This window comes from Topomyia yanbarensis, chromosome 2 (assembly GCF_030247195.1).
Source record: "Topomyia yanbarensis strain Yona2022 chromosome 2, ASM3024719v1, whole genome shotgun sequence".
NCBI lineage: Eukaryota > Metazoa > Arthropoda > Insecta > Diptera > Culicidae > Topomyia > Topomyia yanbarensis.
In genome coordinates, this window is record NC_080671.1 from 459,263,418 (window position 1) to 459,291,011 (window position 27,594).

Sequence of the window (27,594 nt, forward strand, 5' to 3'; positions counted from 1 at the left end):
ATCCACTTGTTTTGAAATCGTGCTGCTTCTTTAGTTAATAACTTTTCTGAATGAATTTTCATAAACTTACTATGTTCCCCAAATGTGTTCAGTAGAAGAATACCTCTAGAAATAAATAGAATTCTGATTAATTGATTGATGAGGTGAATTTTTAGGAATGTATTTTCAATGTTAACCGATTTTCCATGCAAACTTCCATATAAACACAACTGATCGGTACCAAAATTTGCACTATTACTAAGGACCATAAAAGGAATCAGTAGAGCCTGGTGGAGCTAAAAGTCAAAAATTGGACCAGTCTAAAATACATGTAATCCACAGATATTATATATTTTTAGAAAGGACATATCCCCTGAACTGAACTAATTAAAAGAAGAAAAAAATGTTTTTTTAAAAAATTTCTAAAATGTTTCATTGAAAAAAAGAATGAATATTGTTTTCGTACTCAGTTACCCAAACTAAGCCTAGAAAATACTTTTTCTCGCAACTTAGTTTTTTTTGTAAACTTGTGTAATTGATCTAATATATGTATATAAAACTAAGATTTATATTCCAATGTGGTGATAAAATTATCTCCGATTCCAAAAGGTTTTCATTCATGCAAAGGAAATAAAATAGCTCCACTAAACCAAAAAACCTCTAAACACCAGTATTAATTATGTTTACAGAATTCATTATAACAGCCAAAGTGCCTGTATGTGGAAACAGCTCAATTAGATGACTGGAAGTTGCGCAATAATTAGCGGTTGGAAGGTTTTGCTTCCAACTTGCTAACAATATCATAGTTAATGTGGGATCTTGAGCCCATCATCATCCAGTTCCTATTATCATCCTAGTCATCTGAAGCTCGCGATACCAGCGTCTGCCATTTATATTCAAAGCATTTTATACATTCAAAGGAAAGGTAGGAAGAAAATCGGATCATTTTTATTTGACTCTAACCCAAAGCAAATATATAAACACCAATTTCAACGCATTGCAACGATTGCAGGCCGAGTAGTAATTAGCATACAGGATCAAAGTAGGCCAATAACCCTGGATGAGTTATCACCACAATTTATGTTTAAGTGACAACATAAACAAAGGACCACCAAAAGCAATCACTTCAATCGACGTCATTATTCGAATAACTGACCTTCGCGATTCAGCGAGTTTTTCGTGAATTTTGGTTTTCTCGCCTACCCTGATGTGTATGCGGTGATGTGCAACAATGAGATTCATCGCGAAATAACTTTGCAGCGGCGCGTCTGTATCATATAGGTACACGTTGATAGCCAGGTTGATAGTATCAGGTGGCGGCTTTGGTGTACGTGTTCAGAGCTTGCCGGAATAGTGAGCGTCAAACGAAAAAGAAACAGACATTTATTTGGTTTATCCAGTATACATGCACCACGCGCCTCATGCTGGATATTTTTTGAACCAATATTAGTGCTACTACCAGTGAACATAAACTTTGCCAATTAGGTTTTCAACAGTCATTCTTGGATATTCGAAGAAGTCGGATATAAGTAACTCTATGCAGCAGTCTAAAGTGATATTTGTTGTTTCCTCGTTTATTTCGGAAAAAATCAACCATAAGTTCGATAGCTCGGCACAATGACGGTGACCTGTGAAATCAAGTTTGAAAACAACCCTCAAAGTATATTTTACGTGGGTCAAACATTGAACGGAACTGCAGTACTGCAACTTTCCGAGGCCGAATCGGTAACTGGTAAGTCGAAACCGGTGATAACTTTCGAGTCAGGGTGTATGACCTTGATCATCGAAGGCTCGCAAGCGCGACGCGCAGAAATCAAAACATCTCCGCTTTGTCGGTTCGGTGGGTGACTCACGCAGTCGCCGATGGATTGTGTGACGCAATGTATGACGCGGGGATAAAATTACGGAAGTGTTGTTTGTCTTGTGGTTAAGAGGATTAAGATTAGTGTTACAGCATTCATCTTAATTATCAATTATAGAGGTTTTAATCTTAGGGTAATTCACCTCATTTTTTGGGTTGAAAAAATCTCTAACTCTATATACGGAGTATGGAAACAAACCCAGGATATCTGCGTACAAAGTAGTCGACTCACCAACTAGGCTATGCACGCTCTACAATTTTGCTGTTATTTGCAAGAAGATCAGAATATTTAATATTTTGACAATAAACTGACAATGTATTATACCGATTCGGGATATTTATCGGCTGCTACACACCACTAATTTCAGCAAAGGTATTCAAAAATATACACGATTTCGAGAACAATAAAAACGAAAATTGAATGTTGCAAAGAGGTTCCATTAACACAACACAAATTTTAACTATACAAAAGGTTTGAGTACAGATTTTTATAACTATAAGAAAATTTACAAATATCGCCTCGAAAACGACCATTAAGTTCATATACACTACAAATATTAAACAGAATAGATTACAGATTAAACGAGATATTCCAAGTTCACAATCATTCGCACCTTTCACTCTAATAAAGCCAAATTGTGTTTCTGCAAGCATTAGCTTCGACCCAATTGTCGAGCTGGAATTGGATTATTTTCTCAAACAACTTCTGAATATCGAACGATATGAATTGCGCTCGGAAACTGGATTTCCGAATTTAAGGATGGGGATGACCCTTCTTGCTTTCAATCATGAGTAAGAATATTATTCGCAAGAAGTTTCTACGAGCGTCTTTTGGCAGAGTCAAGCAAGTTTTTCAACAAGTTGAATTTGATTCTGTCTGATTCGGAGGCGTTATTGGTGCACGATGACAGAGCAATTGACTTTTGTGCCGGGTGCCGAATCCGGACAAACCTTCTTAGACAAATAGAATATTCAACGAAAGGAATATGGCTTTTGTTATTATTATTTCAGCTTCGCATACGTCAAGCCGTGGTCCAAAGAGTGCTCATTTGTGTTTCGCTCGTTAACCCATCGACGAATTGGCTAGTTTATTTATATCAAACTTTTCATTTTTGTTTCCAACGCGACGTACTTTCTGAAGTTTCCGGGCCTTCTAACCTACAGGAAGTATAAACGCAAATGTTTCTTTTACGTACACGTCTGAATACTCCCACCATTGCGTCGAGTACGTGCTTCATTTGATTTAGAATCGCGATGTTGAGAATAAAACCAGCCTAAAACTTTTATTCCTTCTCAGGAAGAAGCCGGTGTCTAAATTGGATTTTTTTGGAAATCGTTGTTAGATCATACAAAACATTAATTCTATGCGATGGTCTTGTACCGGTAGCGATTGTTATGACAATCGGCAAATGATCGCTATTAAGGGGATCAATCCATCGTAAAATGTAATATTTTTGGGTTTTTGATGTTCCAGGAAATGTTGGGAACGTGGATTGTATTTCATTTTCCAAAACTAGGAGGTATTATCGTCGAATTTGTAACAGAGCTTTTACCCTCATTTGAAATAATTTAGGAGCTTTACGAGAAAGCTCACAGAGGCCAGATTATTGATTTTTCCTAAAGTTTTCAAGCGAGACCGAAGGTGTTCACGAGGGTCGTAAGAGGTATTATCGCAATAGCAAGATAACGTACCGTGTTTCAATGATAAGTGGGAGAACGCTTTAAAGCATTTCAGAGTCAGCGTGTTCGAAGCTATCTTTGACGGATCGTTTCAGTTTATCCACCCGCAGTTTTTACGTCGTTTGAACACTCTTCTCAGTTATCTCCCTTCAAGCATGGTCCGCATGATTTTCCTATATTAGTCGCATTCTAAAACACTTGCAGGCGAATAGTTACACTCCTCCCTTTCACTATAGCGTAACTCACCTTCGCTTGACGTTGAGTGCAATTGTTAGCACTCTAGTATTTTAATTGATTGAAGGTTCCCCGTCCTTTATCAGAACAGACACTATGAAACTTGCTTCGCTGTCAACACCGTCGATCTCCACATCGTGAGCTGGAATGTAGATATGACACTTTAATGCAACGTACTTTCTGTTAGTGATATTGTTACCTTGTTTGAAGACAGGCACTGACTTTACCTTTCAAACTCAGTCACAGGCGAGAACCATTTTATCAGCTCCAACCCATCAGTTATGCAGTTCAACGATATAGTTTTTAATCGAAAGTATACCATTCAGGAACCAGTCGAACTATCTTGGTAGACCTTGATGAGAAAAGCCATTAGACATGAAAGCATTAGGTAGTACGTGGAATATGGTCGAGGTACTCTGTTCCATGGCAGAACAATCTGTATTCAGATGGTTCTCATTTTTGCAGTTCCATTGTCGCTCCGATAACGAGAACGATTCCTTGAAGATAGCTCTATGGTGCCACATTCTAGCACCGCTAACTATTATTTCCTGTTCCATCCGGCTAATTGCGGACTGCGGCGCCAAAACGACTTCCTCAGGCTTCTTCAGTGTGCATAGCCCGCACTGGCAATTGTCAATTATACCCGCAAAATTCGGCATCCGCAAGTTTCAAATATCACCTTCGCATTCTTTTATATCAGCGCTAGTACCGCTAGGTTCACGGCAAAGATAGATGTGTACAGGGCTACTGCTCATTCATCTGGATTGGCCGTTCTCGTCACAACACTCAATGGTACCGCATGTCTGCCCTTCAACCTAATTTCTCGTCGGCCAGTTTTACGCATTTCATTTTTATTTCCAGCGGTCTATCTTGAGACCCACCTTTTTGACGGTTGTTTTCTTATTGCTGCTATCGCGAACCATGTTTCTCTTCATCGCCGTATCTTTAAAAGATTATCTGTAACACCCTCTAGTGGAGTTGTCAGAATTTTATAAAAACTCGGCAGTCTTCCCAGAATCAACGCTACTCTGAGATTTTCTTCTAAATCCTATGCAGCACTAGACAATCTCTCGAACAATTCATCCATGCACGGAAAAATGTTTGTTCATAAATTCATGAGCAAAAATCACGATTTCGTGAACTGAAGGATACACGGAAATCGTAACCAAGTTCCTAACATTGTGGATAATAAACCTCCTATTTATGAAACTACATGTGTTCTCAAAAAACTAGTTTGGTTGGGTTATTGTGGTTGTGCCCTGGACATATTTAGTTTTTGTTATGATTCTCGTTCATAATTTAAGGAAACATCGACATTTAAACGATATTCATAATTTCAGAAGCTTGATTGCGATTTTCATTTATCATCACGTTACTCCCAACAAACATTAGGAGCTGAACTATAAGACTACGTGTTGATTTAAAGCAGATTAAAGGTTATGTAAGCTGAATAAAACTTTCGCTGAACTATTTAAACATTAACAGTTTATTCAGCCTATTTAAAATCCAGTGTTCGCCAGTTCCAACTAGGCTGAACTATACTGCTAATAAATGTAATAGCGACAATATTAAAGCTTGTATTCAACCATCTTAATTAGACTGAATTGCGAGTTGAATAAACGATGCTGTTACCAATAGTATTACCTTTAATCATTAAGCTGCACTACATGTCTTCAAGAGGTTGTTTCTACCTTTACATTTGCCGTTATACCACCTTTGACTTTTAGCTGAATTATGTGTTTAACAAAGGTAATTGTAACTACTACAAAAATTGGCGCGTTAAGCAAATCATGACGAATGGCAACCGACCTGCGTTCGAGTCCCAATACACACACAATTTTTTTTTTTACTATTAAGTGAAGGATTTTTTTATTATTTCGGTATATTCCAATTGAGATGTTTTGCATATATTACAGTTAAGGAGCAATAGATCAATAAATGAATAAAGAAATAAAGAAATTATTTAGTTTTTTTATATCTACTGAGTTTTCACCACGGGAAATACACGATTTACAGTTTTTCAATGTACAAGCTTACCAAATCACACGCGCCCTCGTTTATGTAAATTTACCTTTTAATTCGAAACGGTCTGTTTACTTGTGAAACATGAATATTCTCATATTGAACACATAAGAGAAACTTTTTTTTCCAACGTTGCTATAAATTTTTGACACCAGCATTGTTACCATGATTATTTTCTATCCAACGACTTGCAAACAAAGGTACAATGAAATGATTATTCACGCTGGCGAACTTAATTGATATAAATAAATAAACTATTGAATTCGAACAGCGACTTCCGCTTACCAAAAAAAATCACAATGCAAAGAAAATCATTTGGCAGGGAGTAGTAAATAAATTGAGGAGATTGCCACCTTAGAATTATAAATGACTTCAATCCATCATTCAGTTACCACCACTTTCATATAACACCCATTTTTACTTATCTAAATGTTTTGTGACAACCATAAATCCTCACCTTGGAAACAAAAACGACTATAATCATCATTTTTGAAATAAATAAATTATGTAATTTAAAATTCCCGAATGTTCTAAAAATTATTAAATAAAAAAAAATGAAATAAAAAAATTATCGTAGGTTGGGATTCGAACCCAAGCCAACTAGGTTCACTCAAATCTATGAAAAGCTATTGTAGCCTTTGTACAGACTCTATTCAGCAGCCTAGACTTGTCGGTACATCGGTGAAATCTTAAGCATTCGATGTATGCAAGATTGGTGTAGACAGTAAGGTAAGTGCTTAGTATTCAACAGGTTGCTGGTTCGGATCCAGGTACGTGATATGATATCCAACAAGGTAATACAATTTTTCTCTAACTGTAACGTAACACTAATAAAAGAATATGGCTTCCAAAGAGGATTGATGGCGTGTGTAACTTGAAATAAATGTCTTTTTTAACAATTTTCCTATGATAATTCTCTCAGCTGAATAGCGGTAACGAAAAGGTTTATTGATAAAGCTGAACTGTGGATTTCTTCAGGATGTATACGTGCTGAAGAATTGTTCTTTCATGTGTCTTAATCAGACAAGCTGAATAAATTTTCCAAATCCCGGATGTTTAAGGGTGGAATAAACGATATATGATTACACGTATACTTCCAATGTTCAGCTAGAGCTGAATAAAGCAACTGTTAAAACGTTTATAAAACCACGAAATGTTTGTTGGGCTGTGATACTTTATTCATGCATCTACTATCGGATTTTTCCGGCAGAGATTTATATTGATGATTTCAGTACCTTACTCACGATTTTTGTAATTCATATTCACGTAATTGTGCTGTTTTGATGATGTACTATCGGACTGTTCGGGCAGAATGGTGTGCTTTATGTTCATGATTTCAGGATTTTAGTCACGATTTTCTTGAGTTCACTTACGAATTTGATACATGGCATAATGTAAATCATGTTCTTGATACTCGTAATTTCTTTTCGTCTTATCGCGATGTTTCTTTAATTACTATCGGATTTTCACTCGGAGTGACGTGACAATATGAACTGGATAGTGAAAGTGTGACTGATTTCCGGTATCTTGTTTTGTGAACTGACTAACTCGAAACGATTTGTGGCTGTATGTTGTATTTTTGGCGCACAGCGCAGTTTTCGTTTTCTGTCCAGACATCACATTGAGCCTTATCAACTCAATGACGATGTTCGAGGTACTAGTAGTTTTCTTATGTCTGCTGCTCGCACCTATTACTAGTAGCTAGCAGCTGGACTGACTGAATTGCTAGGATTCATGAATCACGTATACATGAATATTTTCCAATTTTGCTCGCGAAATAGCACGAATGGTCAATCGTGTCTATGTTACCAGGAATCATGAAATAGTTGACGAATACATGAAAATTATTTTAAGATTTTGTGCACTATGCCATAACCACGAAAGGTGAGTTGTAACTAATACAGTAGGAATCATGAACCGGTTCACGAATACATGAATAACATTTTATGGTTTCGTAAACTATTTTACAAGCACGAATAGTGAGTCATGACTGAATTGCTAGGAATCGTGAATCATTTGACGTATACATGAATAATATTTGATGATTTTGTGAACTATTTCACGAGCACAGATATTGAATCGCTATATATTAAGAATCATGCACTGGCTCACAATGATTGAAAGGATTCATGGAAAATATTCCGAGTTGCAAGAAAAAGCCCACGAAGAAATATTATTTGATTTTGTGAACTAATTCACAACCCCGAAAACCAAACCAAGATGTTCAAGATGTAATTGATTATGTATTAGTTCACGTCGTATAGTCGGACTCTAAATAATGTTCCTAAATCAATGATCAAAATCACGAGTCAACCTTCTGAATAGAGTTCATTAAGTTGTGAATATCACGTGTAGAAAATGGATTTGGTAATGACATGGTGAAAACCGTGAATGATGTTCACAAAACAACAACAAATAGCGCCACCAATAAAAGCGTTATGTAGGCGTTACGGAAGAGAAATTGAATATGATTATAAATCACATGATATTAGTTTATGCTCTTGTTTTCCCAATGTAAAAACCTGTTTTAATCCACCTAGCGGTGCAATTGTGCCTTTCTCAATCATGAACACGAGAATGTTTGCGTTGTTTATATTCATTAAAAGCTTTCAAATGCATATATTACATTTTATTATAATACATGACATGACAACTATATACAAGAAAAGAAATCATTATTCGATTTCTAAAATTTTGTAAAAGAAAAAACAACCACGGTAATATTGAACCGAAAAAAGGTGCGAAAGCGGCAAAGTTCCAAAAAGTCGATTTTTATAAAAAAAAAATTTTTTCGAGATAACATAAAATCTCGACGTTCCATGCATTTTAAAGATTTTTAGCATCAAAAATATGAATTCGATTTCTGAAATTTCATGGGGTCCCCCCTTTAAAAAATTTTTGATTTCCGGCTTATATGTGAATTTCATATGTGACCGGACGGTTCAGTCTATATTTCCGGAACCATATAAGCGATCCGTACAAAATTTTATACACATCTGTGGGGATAATATAGCTATCATTTGGAGCTATATCTGTGAAAATCGGCCTAACCATTTCCGAGAAACTGATATGAGTTTGCTAGTTTTGAAAGATGGCCGCTTTTCCCGGGCACTTCCGGAACCGTCTATGGTGATCAATGTAGTCAACAAAAGTTTGTTTGGCCGTCGGTGACCTAGAACTGCAAATTTTGAGTTGTTTGAGAGACATTTTAGCGAAATTTTTACCTTTTTTGCTTTCATCGGGGTATCAGTTTGAATCACAATTTGCTATGTGATCGCACGCCACAACCCGTAACTCCGGAACCGGAAGTCGGTTGGGGATAAAATTTAATAGCCATTTACGGGGACGCAACATCTTTCATCTGAGACTAAGTTTAGTTGATTCGGTTTAGCCATCTCTGAGAAACCGATGTGAGTGTTATTCCGAATTTGGATAACTTCCGCCGGGGCTTCCGGAACCGATGATGGTGGCCAATGTGACCAAAAAGACTTTGAATGGCTGTTAGTGACCTGGTACTACAAATCGAAGCAGTTGTGGTCACATTTTGGAAAAATTTTCACCATTATACATTCATTGCAGAACTTATTAAAATCGACATTTTCTGCGTGATCGTGCTCACCACCCTGTAATTCCGGAACCGGAAGTCGGATCCATTAGAAATTCAATAGCAGCCTATGGGAACGTTGCACCTTTGATTTGGTGCTAAATTTGTGAAAATCGATTCAGCCATCTCTGAGAAAAGTGAGTGAGATTGTGTTCGCGTACACACACACAGACGTACATACATACATACACACACAGACATTTGCCGAACTCGACGAGCTGAATCGAATGGTATATGTCACTCGGCCCTCCGTTAAAAAGTCGGTTTTCAGAGCAATTGCAATACCTTTCTATTGAGAAAGGCAAAACGTGGCTGTTCCAGAATTCATAGTACTTTATTCACGATTTTGGGAAGAATTGTTTTCCATGTGACGAATAAGTATTCTGCTGTAGTCTCCCCCGTCGCGAAACGTTCATCACGTTTTAAAAAGGATACTTTTGGGGCTTGAGTTCCTTTTTGGTGGTAGTTTTGAAGGTGGAATCCAACGCGTTCCAGACTACAAATCTTTCCGTCGCAACGCTACAGGTTTTTTTTGTTATTATTCAGCTCTAGAAGCTAAATTTGTTTCTTTCCATTTTCACTGGAAGTTTTCCCGAAATTTCGTGAATGAGATTAAAAAATAGCGAAAACTTAGAAATTTTTAAGAAGGCGTCGTTTAGGGTATTATTTTTGATTGATCATCGCTTTACTCTCTACCGATGACGACCTCCTGTGACCCGAAGTAGTCGATTCCAACGTGCGTGAATCACCAGGAAAATGCCGCGAGTGCACTATGCACCAGTTCTTTCTCTTTCTACTTTTACCTCTCTTTCTTTTTGCTTATTCTAGCCGTGCTATTTTCTTCCTATTCACGCTTACAGTGGGAACACCCCAGCTATAACCACCACACCGCTTTTTCCCGGTGAACATATTCGTCCGCTGACATCCCATTATGGATGCGCTTCCACCACTCACACTCGCGATGGCACATGTATATACAGATCGCGCGAACAGACGAGTTTTCGTGGATAATCAAGCTCCGAGGGCAATTCATTCCCACCGCCCGTTTTCCTTTGCATGCCGCTGACCGAAACAGCTTGCTATCGTCTTGTCACTGGAACGAGACGATCTAGACCTGCTAATAAAGGCCGTGGGGTAACATCGCCTCCATTTGGTCCTCAAGCTTGTTGCCACTTACTTTCTTTGGAAGGCCTTTTTTCGTGTCCACAAGAGCGCAAACTTTTGGAGTTGTTGGAGACAGTGTGTCAGAATTGATTTCGTATCTGCATAGCAGAAATTTCAATTAATGAACTATCTAAAACTGATTGCCAGTAACCTACCGATTGAGAAACGCTTGTCGCTGGTTGGATTTTCCAGTTTTCAACTGCAACCAGAATATCCTACGGTTTGACCATTGCTAATCGTTTTCTTCGATGACGGGTGGTGCACGTATGTAGCTGTTGCGATGACAGTTGGTTGAGTTGATGTAGGGCAAAGAGAATAGGGAAAGAGACGAAGAGTGAAAATCAGTCAAAACGGCAACACGCCCTTTATGATGATTTCAACACTAGAATTTTGGCAACCGCTTCTATAGGCAGCACTTTAAATGACTCCTATTATATTTTGAAAACAAACCGTATGTCGATCGATGGATTTGTTTATCAAACGATGTGCATTTCGAAACAAAGAGATGAAATAATTCTAAAGCTTATTTTTACTCATACATATACTCTAGAATGCACCTTACAATCACGAATGAACTAAATTCTGATGAAAATTCAAATTTCTTTTTTGATAGAAGTACAATACTTATCTCCTTCAACTCAGGCATGAGTAATGTTTATTTACATTGCCCGATTGGTCTGCTCAATAAGGTATTTTTGGCTTCACACTATTCGTCTCTTTCCCTATTCTCTTTGATGTAGGGTTGCTTAGTTATTGGTATACGTGGCGACATCTGAATCTTATTTTGTGTTTTTGTACTGTATATTAGGGCTTATATTTCATGACGTTATCAAAACAAAAAAAGGAAGGATGTACTTAATTTCTATGCAACAATGAACGCATGCGGTCTGGATGGTGTCATGATCAAAAATTTGTCTAGCAACAACGTGTGTAAAACGGTCTAACTTAAGGCGGGTATGGCGTAATTGGTAAATCGATTGCCTTGTACACTGTTCACCTGGGTTCGATTTTTCTAACCCGAAAAAGAGGCTAATAACCCTAAGGGTGAAACCTCTATAATCGAAACAAAAAACGGTCAGATTTTTGCTTCAAAATCAAATAATGTTTCGTTTGCAAGTTAAATTCATACAGAATAAAGCAAAATGTTCACTCAAGCTTCTTTTTCAGCGAATATCTGGGCCTTTCATTTGACTCCTTCCATTCAGTTTTGCACAGCCTCCTTGGTCATTTTTCTTGCCGCAGAACGCCAGTTTGCCTTGAACTGCATCTTGCTGTTGACTGTCTTTCGAATATTCTTAATATTCCACTTGACGAGAAAATTTTTAACTCCACCAGGTAGTATTTATTGAATTGGACGTATATGCATTTCGTCGACTTCATATACTGAGGAAGTTGGATAGAAGTCGACGAAATGCGTATATAAATACTACCTCTTTGAGTTAAAAGGGAAATTTTCCCTTTTTTGTAATCTAGGTAATGAAGGTCGTGGTCATCATAAGGGCAAGGCTTTCTTGATTGCACATCTTTAATCACCTTAGTAGAAACGACGTTTAACGTAGACACCACTCGTACCCAGAACTCACGTGAACTACGGCTGTCCAACGTATGTTGATTAATCTCATATTTAATTTTCAACGTATGGGACTTAATTTAATGGACATCACCCACTTTCAACATTCTTTTTCCGCTTACTCACCTTGGGTTACAGGAGCCTACCTGTCAGGTGTCTGATCCAGTTTATTTCCGTCCTTCGCTTGGATTCTATGCTCGGCATTGGCCAAGGTGTGTTACGGATAGGAGACCGCCAAACAGAAGGTTCAGATAACTTCTACTTACGAGGTATACTTGGCTCTACCGACCGATTCACAGTGCATTATTGTTAATGCTATAATTCTACTGATTCTACTGAAATTAAGGAAATTACGCTTTATTTAGAAAACTTGAGATCTTGATCAATCGTCGCATTCTGCTGTACTAACTTTTCCTAATTCTATTACTTGAATGGACGGTCTAAAAAGTGTAGTATGATACAAATTATCAAAATGTTCCAAACCCGAGAAATGTTACATAGCAATCATTCATGAAAACAAACCTTTGTTCTATCACCAGGTGTCTACGTCCAAATCGAAGGCTTCACGGCGGTCCACTGGAAAAAACGTCCACCGCAGGGACAACGACATGGCTCGAAACAATTCAGCGGCCGAGAAGACTACCTCAACACACTCACGTACGTGGTAGGTGGTGAGAACGGGGCACCGCTCGAGATAGCCCAGGGTACACACGTTTTTAAATTCGTCTGCGCACTACCCGACACACTACCAACCTCATTCGAGGGCCAGTATGGACACGTTCGCTACACAATAACAATCTGTGTGGAGAGACCGACCCAGCAGAATACGATCTACCGGGAAGCGATCACCGTTCTCCGGCAGCTCAATCTCAACGACGATCCGACACTTCGGGGAATGAAAAAGCTCGAACTGAGCAAACAATTTGGCTGGTGGGTTTTCAAATCGGACCCCTTGGATATCACGGTGGAAGTTCAGTCCACCGGATTCGTTCCAGGACAAAGTATTCCCGTGTTGGTACAGTGGAATAACGGCAGCAAAGTGATTATTCAGGGAATTCGAATAAAATTGTATAAGAATGAGATATACTTTGCAACGGATCCATTTGAAAAATCACGCACCGATACGCAGAGTATTGCCAAGATTGAGAATCGCGATGCCCACACCCAGGGGCTGGTTAAATTTGAAAGGAATCTCCCTATTCCAGCCACTCCACCGAGTGCAGTTAGTCCATTGATAACGATATCATACGACCTGGTAGTTTACATCCACATTTCCACCGGAGAGATCCCAGAGTTTAAGATACCAATCACCATTGGAACTATCCCACTAACTGGATTACCTCCGATAAGAGCACCGTCAGAAGACACCAGCGTTGATCGTCCCTCTCACCCTCCAACATACGGATTCAACGTAGAAAGACTTCAGTCCGATTTTCCTGGCAATAAGGCTGGCGCTCCTACAACATCTCAAACCGTGGAACCTACCACAGCTTCTCCCCCAGGAGGAACTGAAACTCCATTAATCGATCTTCGTAAGTCCATGTCTTTTTAGGTAATGATTTTTAAGTTTCATTGTATTACTTTCCACAGCTCCACCATCATATGAGGAGGCAATGCACGCTAATACCACGAATCTCCAAGAGGATGAAGACTCTACCCTAACCGGCTTCAAACCACGATACCCAGTATATAATTTCGATGGTTCTGGTCCTAGCCAGCAGTGATTTTTATTAGGCTTCCTCCACAAACACACTTGTTTTTATTTCTATTTAATAAATGTTGTATGGTGCACTGTTAGTAAACAATCCGTTGGTATTGGTACGCTACCCCAGCATGACCAAGCCCCATCCTCAGCGACCTCTCAAAAACATGTTATCTTATCTGATAAGTGGTTATCATTATAATTACGGTGCGTCGTTCGGTCTACGGACGGCGATAAACGATCGACAGTCAGTCAATTACTGGCAATTAACCGAAGCAAGTGCAGAAAAAAGCGCCCGTGACCAACGTTTTTGGAATTCCGCAATGTCCACTACCTGTGACATTAAGTTCGATGAGAATCCGTACGGTGTGTACTTTCCCGGTCAAACATTGTCCGGCAGTGTGGAAATTCGATTGGCGGAACTGACCAAAGTCAAAGGTATGGTATCATAAGACCAAGTGCGCTGACATTGAGGAAATGAGTCATGTGTGAAGGGGAAACGATGCTGTTCTCGAATAACCTTAGGATTAATCATTTGACAAAATTAACTTTGTGGGGAAATTCAGAATGAACCGTTGTTACTCGCCAAGCACAGCTGTTGATAGTAAACAAGATTTCTATTTCGTTGTTGTTTACTGGGCTTGTCCAATCACAGTTTCTCCGGAAGTTTTACAGTTAGCTTCTGCTTCTTGATCCTTATGGTGATTTCGTTTTGGATCAATGTGATATGATTTTTCAACATTAGAGCGAACCTGAAGGCTGGAGCGACTCGAATCTAAAACCGAAATCAGCGTTAAATAGACGAGAGTCGATGATGCTACAATAGTATAGTCATAGAAGTGTTTTATCACAAATAACAATCATTTAAGTACCTGTGTAAACATTCAAATCGATATATGTACTTTGAAAAACTATGCCTCACTACTGCCATCTGCTCAAACTGTTACACGTGGTTTGACTCAAACAGTTGAGGCTAAGGCAAGCTGAAGGCAACCGAAAAAAAACTACATCGGCGTAAATAACATCGTGACGATTAAAATGTGCTCGCTGAGGCAGAAGTAGGCTTTGTCAGGAAGGACTGTCAACTTTTTTTTCAAATGGTAGATGCACTTTGAGTTGCTGTTGAACGGACAAACGACAAAAGAAGGCAAACAGAATATTGATTGACAAGATGAAGTGCGAAAGGCGATTTTGGACCTGAAAACGATAAGGCGGTTGGAAAGAACGAAATCCCGGCTAAACTTCTAAAAGCCGACAGTGACCGGCTCTACGACCCAAACCACTGCGTGATCTGAATGAAAAAGGAAATGCATTCGGATTGGTTGAATGGCCTCATATTCTATGTATACCCGAAAGACCACTAGCTCGAGCGTAATAACTGTCGAGGTATAGCGATCCTTGATGCCACCTATAAGGTACTCTTCCATGTTCTGTTTAGCAAACAACACCTATTAGCCCGGTATTCTTTGTCGGCGAATACCAAAGCGGGTTTGGAGAAGGACGATCAACGACGGATCAGAAGTTTACCCTGTGACAAATTCTAGATATATTACGAGAATACAATTTGCCGGCTTGTAACCGAACGTTACAGAAATCAAAATAATTTGGGTAGCTATAATCATGAATCAAAAACATTCTAATTGATTAATTTTTACACAAAATTCACTTGAAACTGCTACCAAGGCCCGGAAAGGGGATCGTCAGTAGCCCTACCAAGGTCGAACCCTCGGAAACATAGCAGGAACCGCCATCAATTAGTCGTCGTCGGTCACTTTGAGTAAGGCGAGCAAGTGCGTAAGGCGCCTTTTAGTAAAATCCAGTTCCGATATAAAAGTAGGTGAAGTGGAACCCTACCAGCTATTATGGGCCATTTTGATATCTACCATAATTTGGCATTCCTGGAAGTCTGCGAACTCCCGTAGACACACCGCACCCACATCGCACAGCTGGAAAAAATGGACCCAAAACGCGACTTTACTCCATAGCTTCATAGAAGGCTAAGTATTGTCATCCAAAATGCATACTCCTTATGTAAAAATGTCTGGGGAATCGATTGCAGGTATCTAAAATGACCGTAAAGTACGCTCTCATGCTCGTTTAGCCCTAATCTCTCTTTTTTACTGTCTATTTTAATTACTGGCTATGTACCATGGAAGAATACTAAATGCGGGGTACCATTGTTAGTGTTTCTTATGCAAAAAAACCTGTTTTAATTCACCTAGGGGTGTAATAGGGATCTTTAGGAGTGTGCGGGTTAAGGCATATTCTGATGCAGATTAGTACCGTGAGTTAATATCTCAGTCCTTTTTCAATTTTTTGGCCCCAAAACTATTGAAAAAAACATTTTTTAGTTTGTTTCCTTTTAGGACAATAACACATCCAAACCCATGCGACTTGCACGACTCTATAGGTTGCCTTATCAGAGCTACCATAGTTTGCAGATGAAACTTGGGATGGCAGACTGCTAGCGGATTGAAAAATACCAGATCATGCTTTGTGGGGTGCTGTCCCGGTTAACAATGAGGCGAACGAGATATTTGCAGATACGTCATTTAGTAGGACAACTGTCAGTTTGCCGGTTAAATTTAATTTGGTTTTTTTAAATTTAAAAATCATAAAAGAATAATTAAGGTTTAAGAATGATATGAGTGTACTCGTAAGGACACCCGCTATCAATACATATGAAAAACTAGCACAATTTTTCCAAATTAAAGATCCCTATTGTGCCTTTCTCATTTGTCCCAACTACGATTTCATGGCTGGTTATGTTCAATACAACAGTTGAAATGTGTAATATTCAGTACGATTTGCACATATATACAGTGGATCGACAGCCACGATCTTGAGATGCTATGTGTCGATACTGAAACATCGCTTGAAACCAGCGGCGGATCAAGGAAGAGAATCCGGGGGGTCCGGACCCTGCCGAAAATTTTCAACTTGTTAAGAAATTTTAAACTAGTTTCAATTTTAAAGTAGCAACCCCTCATTGCATACTCCTACCTACGCCTAAATAAGTCAAAAAAATCGTGGCCCTCCGGCCGGGATTAGGTTGACGATTTTTATAGTTATTGCATAACCTTTCTATATGAGAAAGGCAAAAAGGTACCAAAGTCCAAAAAAGTCAATTTTCGTCAAGAAATTTTTTTTCGAAATTACATCAAAACTCAACGTTTCATGCATTTTAAAGTCATTTGGCATCCAAAATACAAATTCGATTTTCAAATTTTCCCTTACTCCCCCCTTTGAGAATTTTTCATTTCAGTTTATATGAGAATTTGCTGTGTGGTCGCACTCTTCAACCCATAATTCCGGTACCAGAAGTCCAATGAACAAAAAATTCAATAGCAGCCGATGGGAAGGTTGAAATTTCATTTGAGACTAAATTTGTGCAAATCGGTCTAGCCATCTCTGAGAAACAGAGGTGACATTTATTTTCCTAATACACACAGACATTTTCCGATCTCGACGAAATGAGTCGAATGGAATATGACATGATTAGGTTGGCGATTTTTAGAGTGATTGCATAACCTTTCTATATGAGAAAGGCAAAAGACCAAAGATTCTAAGCAAGATAGTACGATTGTCTGCATAAAACGTTTAAATCTATTTTACCCCAATTCTCCCAAAATATTGAGTTTTTAGATTTCCTTTACTTCACATTTCGGAAGAAGACTTAATGCCGCTGATCAAAAGTAGTGTTCTAGAGATGGTCTGGCCCGACCCGACCCGAGCCCGAGAGCTTGCAAATTGAAAAACCCGTCCCAACCCGAGCCCGAACATTTTAAAATTGCAAAACCTGAATTTCAAAAACTCAACGTAGGGGTTAGGTATTTTTAAAGTCTTCCCATGAACATCGATAAGTTTGCACCTGTGTACAAAATTTCGCGCACGCGTTCAACCTCAAATTTGCTTTGCCTTTGTGTACAGGTTCGTCTCGAACACCGAACCCAAGCGAACGATGTGCAAACTTAGGTTTAAACAACGTGTACGTACACCGTGTGCGTACACAAGAAAGGCACACACAAAACAGAATGAGTCAACACTAGTGATGATGAGAGATAGAAAGAGGAAACTAGTGTCAAGAACCTGTGTGTACGAACACCGCGTACGTACATGGGGTTCGGTTGCGCAGACAAACATGTGTACGTGTTTTGGTACGCATTAGCGCGTTCAAGTTTGCACACGAAATGTGGGTTTAAGATTAGCACAGAACTAGAGCGAACATGGTGTTCGATGGTCATTTGGGAAGTCTGATTTTTAACATAGAATGTGTATGCAAAGTTTGAAAGAAATCAGTTATGTAGTTTTTGAATGGCAGGTAACACCGCTAATCATGTTTTTTCCAAAGACATTGTACAAAAAGCTTCGCCACAGAGTTGTTTGTCGATATTTTTGCATAGAAAAATTACAGCATGTTATTGAAATGATATACTATAATATACAAAAGTTTAGATCAATTCGCTTCACGCAAAGTTCTAAAAAAATCGCAAAAAAGTGTTTTTTTTTCACGCTGAAACCCTTACCTCCCTCTTAAATGCCGATGCCGACAGTGTTGGAAGAAATAATGAATTTCTGCATTTGAATTTAACCGCAAGTTTTAAAATCGTCATAAATAGTTTTTGAAAACTCGTAGCTAGTTACCATCTTCGACAAAGTTGTTAACCAAGGTTTGAAGCTGGTTTTTTATATTGAGTGAAATAGCGATCTTTAATAACATAAATGCAAAATAATTGATTTCCCCATAACAAATCCCATACAAACTTTGCAATGCGCAAACGCAATGCGCAAACCCGGGAAGCAACCGACCGCTCTCAAATTTTGCACAGGCATTTGGGACCACAAAGGAGCTCAAAAAGTGCTGTGCTCGCTCGTTTATATCATTTTGAAGTTTTCCCATACAACACTTTACTACAGTCGTGATTCGCTGATTGGACACTCTTTAACTGGACCGCTTTTTAGTTGGACCTCCGCTAGTTGGACAACAGTCCAATAGGGTGGGACAAAAATTAGATTCCTGCTCCGAGCAACTTTTTAGGTACCATTTCGGTCCTAGAGCAACTGTGCAAATTCTTAGCTCAATATCTGAAACGATATTTTTGCGCCCACAGTTTAAAGTTTATATGGGATTTTGTATGGGAAAGTTAACTTTCACAAAACAATTCCTCCAGAGGTCGCCCATTGCTTCCGAAAAATAAATCAGCTTTTACAGGAAATTTAACAAAGAAAAAAAGTCTCGAAGACCACGAAACGATCTGACGCTTAAGAAAAAAGTTATTAAGCAGAAATCGATTGATGATCTGACGATTGATTAAATATTCAATTTTTCTAGCACCACTGCTGTTGGTTGTCCAACTAGACCAACCGACATAACCCCACAAAATGAGCCGGATGAACTTTGTTTGACAATTCTCGGTGGTTTGTTTACATGGAAGTTACGTGAGTTCGAATGTAACAGATGAGCACCCGTTGCACTCGCACTCACGCAACTGGCAAAGTAAACAACCCACCGCGAATTGTCAAACATGAACTTCATTCATCATGAGTTCATTCGTGTCGTCATCTTGTAGAACTCAATTATATACAATTTTGTTTTGATCTTCTCTTTTTTTTATTCATTTCATTTATTTGATAGGCACAAATGCGTTAGCTTGGCGGTGCCAAATGCTTTTGTTTTTACATTTTGGATATCTTAAAACTAGGAGGTTACAATATTGAAATATTTTTTTTACAAAGGAAAAGAAAGTTTACAGCTATCTTAAGACTAGAAATAAGATTCAATATACAAGAGAGGGCCAAAAGATTTTTTATGAAAAAATGACTTTGAAATACAAGAGGGGGAGTAATAGTATTTTACGAAATATTTTACGGTTATCTTAAAACTAACAATATAGTTTAGTACACAAAAGGGGGAACAAATATTTATGAGAAATTTCACAGAAATCTCAAAACTAGGGATTCAATTCTATTTACAAGATGGAGGACAAGAGTTTCAATAAAGAGTAAAAATTATAACTATCTTAAAACTAGGAATACAGAACATTAATTTGATTTTTTTAGCGAAAACTTATGCTTGGTCAAGATATTCAGAGGGTGGCTTATTTCCACATCAGTGTAGCAGCAGTTGTATTAAGGACAGGGGAGAGAAGGCGTATGGTGACAGGGAAAGAAGAGCAAAACTTGCAACTTTCGCTCAAACGGGGGGTGGGGGGGGGGGGTCTCAGCGAAACAAATTTGCGCCTCAGTCTGGTAAGTCGTCGAGTACCGGATTGGTGGATGGTATTGTTCGGACCCGCGGGGAATCCTTCAAAAGTCATCGGACCTCGAGTCGCTCTAGCTTTAGTTTCCTTCTATGCAGGCGTAGTGGTAAGGGGGACGGCGGTTACATAGTGGCACTCTGGAGCTGATCGGTTCCACAAGGCAGGAGGAAACTCTAAAAACGAGAAATAAAAGAGAGGGGCTAAATTGAGATATTTATCGTTTTTATGAAGGTATAAATAAGGGACATATAGGGGAAATCACGAGTTGCCAGCATATCTCGGACTGGTACATTGGGTGGTCTACCTCGGGCCCGAAGGGATTCCTTTAACTGAGACCTGGCGTCACAATACCCGGCGCATACCCAGACAACGTGTTCGATGTCGTGATAGCCCTCGTCACAAGCGCACAGACTACTCTCCGCAAGCCCAATATGCCGCAAATGCGCATCCATGGTGTAATGATTGGACATAAGTCGGGACATTACACGAATAAAATCCCGACCCACATCCATCCCCCTGAACCAAGGCTTCGTTGATACCTTTGGGATAATCGAATGTAGCCATCCTCCAAGTTCCCCATTGCTCCACGAGGTTTGCCAACTGTTGAGCGTCCTCTGACGACAAATACTAAAAAATTCGTTGAAGCAGATTGGTCTTTCGTATATGTCACCATTTAATGCGCCCATCTTTGCTAATGAGTCGGCCTTTCCATTGCCCGGGATAGAACAATGAGAGGGGACCCAAACAAAGGTAATCTGATAAGATTTTTCAGATAACGTACACAAGGACTCCTGTATCTTCCCCAGAAAATACGAGAATTGCTTTTTAGGCTTCACCGCACGAAGAGCCTCGAACAATGTCTGTTGTTTTGTGAAAGAGTAAAACTTTTCAAACCTCAAAATAAGTGACATTACTATGGAAACATAGCAAAAATACGATTTTTGATTGTAGACACCTCTAAATAATGTCCAAATTAAGCCATTTTTGGTGAAAGTTTTAAAATTTTCACCTAGAACAAAAATCTGAGCTGACCCAAGTTCCAGAAGTGTAACTAAACTGACTTTTATGAATGCATTCGGAAGAGAGGAACTCATAATAGTCCGAGTAGCATACCGACGTGTGAGCGCTTGACAGATGGTGTGCAGTCACTTACGCATTCGACTGATATGTACGAAAACATTTCGGGTCTGGGGTTTGCTATACTACCAGCAAGGCTTCCGCCGGTACTGATTTGAATGTTTGTTTTTGTATACAGCAATACTGTAGAAGTAAATTGTAAGTAGCCCTGGAAATAAATGCTAATAATTAAAATGAAGTTCGTTGAGTTGGCCATCGGAAGGTGCGATCACTAAAATAAGAGGCGATTGCGCAGTCAATTGCTTAAAAAATATTCCTACCATAGGAAGAAAAGGGAGTCACCCTTTTTTTTTTTTTTTTTTTTTTTTATTTTGATTATAGAGGTTTTAACCTTAAGGTCATTCGCCTCTTCGGGTTAGAAAAATCTCTTATGAAAAATTTCTAACCCTATGTGCGGGGTCGGGACTCGAACCCAGGTGCGCTGCATACAAGGCAATCGATTTACCAACTACGCTACGCCCACCCCCGGGAGTCACCCTGTGTAGTCGCAGATTTGTGCATTGCCGTGTCTTCTCATTAATTTGCTGATCGGAAGGATAGAAGAAAGAGAAGGGAGGAAGTAGAATTGAAAGGGTATAATGACACAACAAAAACGAACTGCTGGTAAGTTGAACTCACACGGTGTCGTCTATGCAAGGACGACCGAAAAAACGAAACTGCAATTGCGTTACTGCTGGAAGGTTGCAGATTCCCAAAGATCACATGAATATGACTCAGAGCGCTGAATAGTTGCCATGTGAGAATTGCGTTTGCAATGGCTGGTTAAAGCCCATGTTGAGGTGGAGTTTCGAAAAATACAGAAAAAAATTTGAAATCACACGGCCCGGTTTTTCTAAAAACGCCTTTGTTTGGCGACACATTTGTAGATTTCTCCAACAACTGCAGTACTCGGACGAAGTCCAGGACCGGGTTTTTTCTTATCCAACTTGTTGAAAATGGCAGCGCGGGCTCAGTAATACCAGTAATACCCGAATGATCTGCACACAGTAGCTCAGAATCAAAGAACTGCAAGAGCCGCACCTCGGTTGTTATTCGCTTCTTCGAGAAAGGAATCAGTGAAGTTTTGTTTGGATTAACTGCTAATTTAACTTGTCGAAACCACTGTTTGACAGCCCTTAATGCTTGTTGCATTAAGTCAAAGATTGTTCCGATGCAAAGTTCAGTAATTAACATTTAGCAATCGTCAGCAAACACTTAGGCTGGAAATCCAAGCTAATTAAGTTTCCTCAATAAGCGGTTACTAAGCATTGCGTTTATCCAACCCGAGATACATGCAGATACTCTATGACCACTTGTCGCTACCAGAATAGACTGGAAAGACACCTTATCAAAAGCACCCTCAATATCTAGGAATACAACCAAACTAGATTGCTTGAGTGAGAAGGCCTTTTTAATGTTGTAAACAGCATCGTGAAGCAGAGTGACTGTGGATTTCCCACACTAGTAGGTGTGTTGCATTTTGTGCAGTGGATATTCAACTAAGTTCCTAATATAGTGATCGTAAAGGCCTAAAACTCGCCCCCTTTGGTAATAAATCTAACAGTCATCTCAGGCCATGCTTTCGGGATATAACCAATAGCATGACTGGTCAGCATAATCTTTTTCAAGACATGTATGAGAACATCAAAAATTATTTTTCAGCAGCACGGGAAAGATTCTATCTTTTCTGGCAATTTCTATAGAGCAGGGCCAACCAATGTGCGTGCCAACGCTCACGAGTCCGAATCACCTGAATGAGATCTGTGAACGTTGATTAGCTCCGGATCGATACAACGTTGAAAGGAGAAGGTAATAACTGTTTTTTATAATAGAATCAGTAATATTGAAAGTTTCTACTATCCAGTCCACAATGTCAGAAAATTTAATAATACCAATACAGAGATCATTCTCGGACTGAAACAAAGAGATAAATGGGATTTTCGGCGTACCGGGAAGTGCTAGGACTTCCTTGTCGGAATTGAATGTTCCGAAACCAGGAGCTACTTGCTTGTTTTTTTTTACAGTGCGTCAGAAGGGCGGCACTTACAAGAAGTATTGGAGAAGAAATGTTTTCCTCTTCCTATAACTTCAAGACACTCTCATAGTTGTTCCCTCTTGTGGGTCACTAGAAGGCAATGAAATGAAGTTTGTGGAAGGATGTGGCATAGCTTTCTTTAGCATTTTTGCCAAAGATTGCTCAGAATGTTCCTTAGAGGAACATTTTAGTTGACATGGCGAGAGGTCATGCGGATTCTTTCCACAGTAAGGATACTTTTCAGCATCCTTAGAATTCTTACTGCACTTTCCACAGCGGACCTTATTGCTATAACGGAGCGCGGGGTTGCCCAATTTTTCGCAGTTAAGACAGTTCATGACTCGTGGTACAAACAGACGAACAGGCCAACAAATTTTGTGCAAAAGGATATAGTTCGGTAAAGTGGTCCCTTGCTTCAGACGTTGATAGGAAAACTCCAGGGTCTATGCCATTTTGACTGTACACGAAAGCTTAACCTTCCAGCAGGAAAAACATATTATCGGACCTTCCGCAAAAAGATCCATCAACAGGGTTGGAACCAACTAGTACTTTCGGATATGACAAACGAAATTGCTCAGCAATTTATTGACTTGGCGATTCGGGCATCAATGAGGGTTAGCAATCTTAGCCAATTCTTACTGAACCGATCTTAGTATAAGAAGAAGGTTTCATGCAGTCTTTCTGGAAATAGTGATGGTGTCGATAAAGAGAGCTCCAATCCGGGCTTTCGACTGATTCGGCCGTCGACGATGTTGGGCCACACTTACCAATATTTACTGAACCGGCACTGATGCAGGAAGTAGGCATCTGACAAGGGAAATAGTGGTGGTGTCGGTTAAACGAGTTGCGACCTGAGCGTCACACAATGGCACCCGGTTGCTATTATGGCCTGAATGGACCATATATCGGATTTGGGTGTCTTCTTGGGCAAGTCTTCGAATCCCGTGCAATCATTTAGCCGTCGACAATCTTCTCGTGTCGATGATTCCAATTGAAGCATGAGCAGGGTTGGATCTAGAACTAGGGAAATTTGCCATTCCGTCGTATATTATACCAGGGTGTCTGTCTGGCAGGAAAGCTGCTCCGAAATTGACTAACAGACGGAAAAAGGCTAAACTTGGCCTATACATGTACAGATTAATCCCATGATTTTAGACTCTATTGGATGGTTAATCAGAGTATCCCCGAGAAATTACCATTTTCGCTCGGTTGGCTTGAGCTCGATCCGCGTGGGATTTGACCCGCTTAGTTCCACTACCCTAACCTAACCTAACCTAACGATATACTAAATTTGTAAACAATTTTTTACAGCTGATTAATTTAAATTTTACAACTTATAACAATCTACTAAAGCAACGAAAATCAAAGTTATTGAAATCTCACACTTCAATTTTTTTTAGTACCTACAGTTAAAAACGCGCAACGCACTGCTAACTTGCTTAAAGTCTTGCTTGCATGAAATAGAACGGATCGGTAAAATCGTGGCAACTAGAGGGTAATAAAATAGCCTATACTGCATTCTTTTAACTGGCCCTCTACAGCGTATGACGAGAATCATGTTGCTTTCTAAATCCGGTCTTCCGTGTACGGGTGTATCCGTTCTCATTCTCATTCATGTCTTTAGAAAATGAACTTATACTTCCTCACAACCCAAGGTGAATTGAAAAAAGTCCCTCCCAGATTGTGCCAACGCGAATTTTTGTAACAACCGGTTACAGGTTAACACTGAATGCAATAGTTTGCAATGCATTCTTCTCACCCTAAAACAGCACCACATCAATTGCTGAAATTTCTTAGTTAAGCAGATCCTCGCACTTCATTATCATAGAAGGCCACGTCGATCTCGACTTCCCGAACGGGGACATAGACACGATAGTTTTTCGAGGAGAACTCGCAACAAGCAATAATGTTTGCCTTTCTACGACTTACCAACACGACTCTGACCTTGTTGTAAGGAACGTGTGATATTTCGGCTATAATCGAAAAGCATTCTATCAGTTCTTCATAAATCTTGAAAATTTGGTGCAGTTATTTTGATTATAGAGGTTTTTACCTTATTCGCCTCTTTTCGGGTTAGAAAATCTCTTTAGAAAAATGTCCAACCCTATGTGTGGGGTTGGGAATCGAACCCATGTGAGCTGCGTACAAGGCAATTAATTTACCAACTACGCTATGCCCGCTTTCTCTGTATAGGGTTATTTTCCCCTTTCTTGGACTAGAAAAATCTCTAACCCTATAAGCGGAGTTTGGAAACGAACCCAGTTGAGCTGCATACAAGGCAATCGATTTATCATCTACGCTATGCCTGCCTTCTATCGAAACAAATCGTAGTGAGCTCTTCTATAGAAAGGCTGGTGTTTCCGACCACTGTACACTGTGTCGACCGATACATAATCCGACGTTGCAATTCGCAATAAACTTCTAAAAGATATATTCGCAGAAAAAAGTTAAAAACAACCAATTTATTCCGATTCCTGATGAACTTACAATAATTCCAGGTATTGCTCTACGAATCAATGGTGCGGCAGAGGTAAAATGGTCCGAAACTACCGGGACGGGTAAGAACCGACGAACCATTCACTACCACGGTCGTCAGGACTACATGCATTCCACTACCTACCTAACCGGGTCCAAGGAGGGTAACACAATCGAACTGTTGCCCGGTATTCATACATATCGATTTTCCTGTGTGCTTCCACCAAATCTGGTAACTTCACTAGAAGCCGAACATGGTCACGTGCGATACACGGTGAAGGTGATTCTCGAGCGTTCCTGGAAGCTCGATCACTCGTACAAGGTGGCATTCACTGTTCTGCGCCACGTGAACCTGAACGACGAGTATGATGTACGCCTACCTATCAAAATGGATAAGGCGAAAACTTTCTGTTGTGGTCCTTGTAGTTCGGATCCTATGCACATATCCGCACAGGTACCTATATCCGGTTACGTTCCCGGCCAAACCATAGCAGTGAAAATCGATGTTAACAATCAAAGCCAGAAAAACCTAGATGAGATATCTACCAAACTGATACGAATAGTGTCCTTCATTAGCCAAACGCCATACTGCAAGGTGAAGGATGTACCCTCAATAATAGCAGAAAGACGTTGCGCCGGAGTTAACAGACTTAGTGAAGCAAGCTACGAACAGCACTTACTCGTACCTCCGCTGCCACCGTCAAGCAGGACATGCCAAGTGTTAACCATTAACTACTGTATAGAGGTTGAGGGTAAAATTAGAGGTCTAGCGATAAATCCGAAGATCAAAATTCCAATCACCTTGGGAACGATTCCACTATCGATGAATGCGATTCCCACGCTAGCGAACACGATGAACATAGTTATTCAACAGCAACTACCAAATATGTCGATGAATAACTCCAACCCGAATCCCACCTTTCCGACTGAACTCCGTAAGTATGCTCCGAGAACTCGTTAAAACTTTAACCACATTTTGTTTGTGTCTGTTGACAGCACCACCCACGTACGAAGAAGTGGTTAATGCTACCCGTATCAACATTCAGGACGAAGGAGAATCTAACGAAATTGGTTGGAGAGACTTTACGCCTCGTTATATGGTCTACAGGTTCAATGATGCTGGTGTACCAGAACAAGGACCACCTCCTCCATCACCTACGACGGAAGTGACTGAGTCTGCTTCGAATGCTGTCTATAAAAAATCTTATCCAGACAAGTGAACTTTTTGTGATAATGGTTCGGTTTTTCTAAATAAATCTTATTTGAAAATATTTATAATTGAAGCGTCCATACCCGAGACCTGAACAGTGTCATAAATATACTATTCGTAAACAATGAATATTATTGTTACTGAATAATATTCAATTGCATTGACATACAATTCAGTATATTCGAATTATCAATACATTTTCAACCTCCCTATTTTTGCTAACCCAAAACAACAATTCTGAGATTTAAATATATGAGTCTTTTATTTGCTAAATTCGACACAGATCTTTCATTAGGGCCTAAGTCGCAATGTACTCAAATGGAGAAAAATCAGTTTCAATATTCGGCGAAGGTTTTCTAAATGTAGTTTTTATTGTAGGTATAAATTACTTTATGACCGTGTTTTTCCGGAAGCATTTTTCGTTAAACCTTATGACAATATAACAAAGAATTTATTTCCTATGTGCTTTTAGTGGGTAGAAACTAAAAAAATGCTTACGCCCAATTTGCATCCCAGTCGTGATTTCACCCTTCAGCAACCACCATTTGCGGAACGGCTAAACCGTGTACATAATTTTCAGAAGGGCGCGGTAAATGGGCTAAACTGACTCTGTCTTGCTGGGTAGGGCTGGGTAAATGGGCGAGCTTGACAGTATACCTTTTAATAGGGCTCAGCAAATGGG

At 39.5% G+C, this 27,594-nt stretch overlaps 2 protein-coding genes across 2 annotated transcripts; both read left to right on the top strand.

Moving 5' to 3' along the window:
* The first annotated feature begins 1,359 nt into the window (after positions 1-1,359).
* LOC131685926 (arrestin domain-containing protein 4-like) lies at positions 1,360-13,898 on the top strand. Its single transcript, XM_058969961.1, has 3 exons — positions 1,360-1,711; positions 12,654-13,646; positions 13,705-13,898. Exons 1-3 carry the CDS (start codon positions 1,597-1,599, stop codon positions 13,836-13,838), a joined length of 1,242 nt encoding a protein of 413 aa, XP_058825944.1. The 5' UTR covers positions 1,360-1,596; the 3' UTR covers positions 13,839-13,898.
* Positions 13,899-14,086: 188 nt separating this feature from the next.
* Positions 14,087-26,973, top strand: LOC131685924 (arrestin domain-containing protein 3-like). Its single transcript, XM_058969958.1, has 3 exons — positions 14,087-14,254; positions 25,726-26,637; positions 26,699-26,973. Exons 1-3 carry the CDS (start codon positions 14,140-14,142, stop codon positions 26,920-26,922), a joined length of 1,251 nt encoding a protein of 416 aa, XP_058825941.1. The 5' UTR covers positions 14,087-14,139; the 3' UTR covers positions 26,923-26,973.
* The last annotated feature ends 621 nt before the right edge of the window (positions 26,974-27,594 follow it).